We start from the raw sequence: 6,000 nt of genomic DNA, 5'->3' as shown, positions 1-6,000 counted from the left end.
ACACACACAGATATATCTAATCTACAGATGATCTTTTACGAAAATAACAATGCATACTATTCAGTATATATATATATATATATATATTCAGTATATATATATATATATATATAACCAAGAAATTAGTGTGTGTATATATATACACACTAATTTCTTGGTTAAAAAATAGCTATAGTTGAGTGGATATGATTGCCACTTTAATTCTAGCTGTTTCCTGAAGGTGTCACCACCATTTTAGCTACTAGTTGATCGTAATTTAAAAAATGGCTGTAGTTTAAAGTATTTCAAAAAATTATATTGATTATAAAACAAGTGAAGTCAAGAAAACTTTTCCTCTTTCTCTCAATACACACAAACTTTGAATTTTTACTTTAGATGGTATCTTAATACTGCCTGAATCATTTTACACTTCAAGAGTGCAAAATGTTAAAATATATGAAGCAGATACACATGATTGATACATAATTGCAACTTGATGATGAAACAAAAATAATTTACAGATTTAAAATAAATACTATATAGTTAAGTAAAAATGTAAACATTCATTGCTATCACATATTCACATTAAGAAATGTATAAGTTCCTATAGAAGCTTACATCATATTTACTATTATTTTGCTCAAATTTAACATCAACCAAACCATAGGTAACATTTTCTTTAAGCTAGATTTCATTATCAACTTTGCATACAGAATCAGCAGAGAATTTTACGTAACCTGATGTTCAAAGAAACCAAGTATTATTTGTTAGAGGTTCTAAATGTTTTTGAAGGCAGATAGATACTTGTTATAAAAGTTAAAAACTCAACAGGAACTGGTTTTTATATACCTTTATATATTTTTTTTCATTTTTAAACAAGGGGCTCTTTCGGATTTTCATTGCTTATACAGGCCTATAATACATAGCAGACTATTATTTATAAAATAAATAAAATCTGGGAATTTATTCAATTTTTAGGGATTCAAAATTATAAAATTTCCTGTAAATTACACCATTTAGAAAATGAACATATAGCTATTAAAAAATATAGTGAAAATTGTTTAATCGTTTTAGAGCAGTCAAAAATACAATATAAGATTGGTATCCTGGTGTTTGAAAGCAATCATTTTACCATATGCATTTTAATCTTTTAAATCATTCATTTTAAGCTGATGGTTAATTTAAAAAGTTTTAATCAAAGTTGTTTTCAAACATTGTCATAATATCGCTTTGAAGAGTCATATCAATGGTACCAGCCATCTGTAGAAAGAAGGAAAAAATTCAATGTTACTTTTAAAAAATGTATGCCTTCATTATAACTATATAAAAATGATTACACAACATTTGAAACAAATTATACAAAATGAACACTATTTAACATAATGAGTTTATGCAGTTTTCTATTTCTGTTCAAATACTATCTGATTTTTGTTAAAATATTGCTCATATCTGGGGCACCTGGGTGGCTCAGTCGGTTGAGCATCTGACTTCAGCTCAGGTCATGTTGTTGTGGTCTCTGTAAGTTCAAGTCCCGCATCGGGCTCTGTGCTGACAGCTCAGAGCCTGGAGCCTGCTTCAGATTCTGTGTCTACCTCTCTCTTTGCCCCTGTCCTGCTTGCCCTCTGTCTCTCTCTCAAAAATAAATAAACATTAAAAAAAATATGTTGCTCATGTGATAAGTAAAGGTTTTAAAACTTACAAGAACACTGAGAACAAGTTTAACTTCTCTCTTCAACTAAGAGAGTAAAGTCTCAATGTTGGCAAAATATTAAGAATGTGAACTGAGATTATATTGTTTCATCTACCTCTGTAATCAACATAGTGTGCTAAGACATGTAAAATTTTTTCTGAATAAACCAACATCTTAACTATTTGAGAAAACTATTAATATTAAAGTTACAGGCTTTCCTTGATTCTGCCACTTACTATGTAACCTAGGACAAATTTTGTAACCAAGTTTATTTTACATATTGTCAAATGTAGGTATTTATGAAGATCGAATCAGATTGTATATGTAACATTTAGCACACTGTTTTTCATTAAATGCTAAAAAGCCATTAAAAATAACAAAGTAAACAAAAAGCAAATTAAGACAAAGGAAATAAATGTTTCCTATATTTGAAGCCTTCTATAAATGCCCATGTGGTACTAGTCTTTGGCATCTGAAATGATACCAACTGAAAGTAAAAAAAAATTTTTTTTTATCAGTAAATAGTAACAGCCAGAGTGATGGATAAATGTGCCAATTTGCAATCAATTGGTTAACTTCCTTGGTGAGAATCAGTATTCTTATTGGCTATGTGGGAGAAGATTTCGAATTATGATTTAGCTACCAAAAGGATAATATATGTGACTTATAAACTATAAATATTTCTTTAAATATGCCATAGGAACAAAAGAATTTTTTTTTTGAGAGAGAGAGTGCATGTGAGCAGGAGAGGGGTGGAGGGAGAGAGAATTGTGGGGCTCGACCTCACAACTATGAGATCATGACCTGAGCCAAAATCAAGAGTTGGATGCTTAACCAACAGAGCCACCCAGACGCCCCAAAAATAAATTCTTAAAATCTTTACCCAGACCACTTTTTTTTTTTTAAAAAGGTTTTATTTTTTAAGCAATCTCTACACGTAACTTAGGGTTGAACTCACAACCTCAAGATCAAGAGCTGCATGCTCAGTTGGTTAAGTATCTGACAGCTCAGAGCCTGAAGCCTGCTTCAGTTTCTAGTCTCCATCTCTCTCTGGCCCTCCCCCACTCACGCTCTCTCTCTCTCAAAAATAAATAATGGGAAAAGAACACTAACCATCTAGAATTCTATATCCAGCAAAAACATATTTAAAAAAATAAAGGCCAGTTTAAAACACATCCACACAAAAACCTGCACACAAATATTTATAGTGGTTTACTGTAAATGCTGTAAGCTGGAAACAACCAATATGTCTGTCAATAGATGAATGGATAAACTGTGGTACATCCATATAATGGAAGTATTTAGTCAGCCAAAGGAAAAAAAAAGCTATTAAGCTACAAAAAGACATAGAGGAACCTTAAATTCATATTACTAAAATGAAAGAAACCAATCTGAAGCAGCTACATATTATATGATTCCAACTATATGACATTCTGGAAAAGGCAAAACTATGGAGATAAACAGATCAGTGGTTGGAAGGCATGAGTAGAACGCACACAAGCAATTTTTTTTAAAGAAAAACAAACTTAAAAAATGTTTTATTTATTTTTGAGAGAGCACAAGTAGGGTAGGGGCAGAGAGAGAAGGGGACAGAGGATCCAATGTAGGCTCCATGCTGACAGCAGCAAGCCCTATGTGGGGTTTGAACTCACGAACTGTGAGATCATGATCTGTGCCGAAGTCAGACACTCAACCGACTGAGCTACCCAAGCACCCCCAGGTGACTTTTAAGAAAGGGAAATTACTCTTATTTTTTAGTAGGCTACACCCCCAGCGTGGAGCCCAATGCAGGGCTCGAACTCACAACCCTGAGATCAAGACCTGAGCTGAGATCAAACGTCAGATGCTTAACTGACTAAGCCACCCAGGCACCCCAGAAAGGGAAATTAATCTGATGGTACTGTAATTGTTGATCTATGTCATCACACATTTGTCAAACCCATAAAAAGTACAACACTAAGGGTGAATGTTGAAGTAAACTATGGATTTTGCTTGATAAACCAAGGTTGACAGTGATGTGTTAATGTTGGTTCATGGACTGTGGGGTGCTGACGGTGTGGAAAGTTTTGTGTTGATGGGAGGAGGGGAGGAGTATGTGGAAACTCATTGTATTTTAAGCTCAACTTTGCTGTGAATCTAAAATGCTCTAAAATATAAAGTCTATTACTGATATAAAAAGGCCAAATAAAGATATTTTCAGATACACAGAAGCTGAAAGAATTCATTACCAACTGACCTACGCTACCAGAAATGTTAAAAGTCCTTTAGGAAGAAGGAAAATTGTATCATTTGGAAATCTGGAGCTAAATGAACGAAGAGCACTGGAAATGGTAACTACACAGGTAAACATAAAATTTTAACTTATTTAAAACTTTTAAAAAGATTATTTTATGGCTTAAATATTAGCATAAAAGCAGGGAAGGTAGAAATGGAAGTACACTGTTGTAAAGCTATTCTATCAAATGTGAAGTGGTATAGCATAACTCACAGGAACACTGTGCTAAGCTAATGTATGTACTAAAATCCTAAAGCAACCATCAAATAACAAAGTGTTAATGATAATAAGTCAATGAAGAAAATAAAATGGGATCATAAAAATGCTTGATTAAAAGAATTCAGGAAAAAAAGGAGATAAAAAGAATGGACAAACAGAAAAGAACAAGATGTTGCACTCAAACTTAACCATATCAATAATCATATTGAACGCAGTTGATCTACACACTCCTATAAAAGGCAGAGATTGGATTAAAAAAAAAATCTCAATACATGTTGCCTACATGAAACTCACTTTAAATATAAAAACACAGGTAGGTTAAAAATAAAAGGATGAAAACATTTTTTAAATCATGCCAATACTAGTCATACAAAAGTTGAAGTGGTTATATTTCAGAGTAAATAATATCAGGAATCAAGTAAATCATTTTGTAATGAAAAGGGGGTCAATTAATCAAGAGGCCATAAAAACCCTAAATGTTAGGTGCCTAACAATGCAGCTTCAAAATACGTGAAATAAAATAGAATTACAAAGATAAAAAGACAAATCTGCAAATCATACAATCATAGATGCCAATGCCCCCTCTGGACATTTGGTAAAATGAGCAGGCAGAAAATCAGCAAGAATATAGGAGTCTTGAACAACATGCTCAACCAACTTGGCTACCCAACAGCACCAGAACATACATTTTGCTCATGTGCACACAGAATATTTACCAAGGTAGACCATAATGTGGACCATTAAAAAAGTCTCAATGGGGGCGCCTGAGTGGTGCAGTCAGTTAAGCATCAGTTATGAGATTGAGCCCTAAGTTGGACTCTGCACTGAGCTGAGAGTGGAGCCTGCTTGGGATTTTTACTATCTCCCTCTGCCCCTCCCCCACTCATGCTCCCTCTCTCAAAATAAAAATTAAAAAAAAAAAGTCTCAATGGATCCAATACATTATATATTCTCTGATTACACTGGAATTTAATTAGAAATTAATAACAAATTACTAGCCAGATAATTCCCAAATATTTGGAAACTAATATATTTCTAAATAAATAATCCATGGCTGAGGGGCACCTGGGTGGCTCTGTGGGTTAAGCATCCGACTCTTGATTTCAACACAGGTCATGATCTCATGGTTTGCAGACTGAGCCCCACATCAGGCTCTGTGCTGAGCCAGCAGTATGGTGCCTGCTTGGGATTCTTTCTCTCCCCCCCTCTCTCTCTGCCCCCTCTCAAAATAAAAAACAAAACAAAATAAAAATGAAAAAATAATCCATGGATGAAAGAAGAAATCCTAGTTTTTAAAACATCATTTTCTGTATACTAAGACTCCTAAGCAAGTCAGGTTTTTTTTCTTTCCAACTAAAGAAACACTGACCTAGGGCAGTTATGCAGATGGCATAACTCTGGGCCACAATTTATAGATAGTTTATTGATTTCTTCAAGAGTAATAACTGTAAGTAATGAACCACTTTAAGTGCCAGGCACTTTCCTATGTGTTTACTACATGTAAATTCATTCCATCTTTAGAATAGGTATTATTTATTACCGACAAGTAGACTGAGGTACAGAGAGGTTAAATAAATTGCCAAGCCCAAAAGTCTAGAAAATGGGAGAACTAGTATTTGAACCACATAGTCTAGTAGCTCTAAGACAATACTCTATGATTATATTCTAGATCTTCGAGTATAAAATTTTTATTTTAGGCTCTGATTTTAAAACTTGATCCTCACTAAAGATGTAACTCCACTGTCACGGAAAATCACCCTGAATATATCTTTGAACATGTAAAAGACAGTACTCTGTTAAATCTTTCCTTAGATTTAATGAACTAAAATTTACTTAC

General features: G+C 33.5%; 1 protein-coding gene across 6 annotated transcripts in view; it reads right to left on the bottom strand.

The window, feature by feature from the left end:
• Positions 1-1,025: 1,025 nt before the first annotated feature.
• The window catches only part of BRDT (bromodomain testis associated), an 81,153-nt gene continuing 76,178 nt past the window's right edge, over positions 1,026-6,000 (bottom strand). For all 6 annotated transcript variants that reach the window (XM_040470964.1, XM_040470966.1, XM_040470961.1 and 3 more), the window contains one exon: positions 1,026-1,239. In XM_040470964.1, coding sequence (XP_040326898.1) covers positions 1,171-1,239 — 69 coding nt within the window. In that variant the 3' untranslated portion in view covers positions 1,026-1,170. The remainder of the gene's footprint in view (positions 1,240-6,000) is intronic.

The sequence above is a fragment of the Herpailurus yagouaroundi genome, unplaced genomic scaffold, assembly GCF_014898765.1.
Source record: "Herpailurus yagouaroundi ecotype Mexico unplaced genomic scaffold, PumYag 77, whole genome shotgun sequence".
Lineage (NCBI taxonomy): Eukaryota > Metazoa > Chordata > Mammalia > Carnivora > Felidae > Herpailurus > Herpailurus yagouaroundi.
Note: the sequence above shows the minus strand (reverse complement) of the source record. Positions and strands in the feature narration are given on the sequence as shown.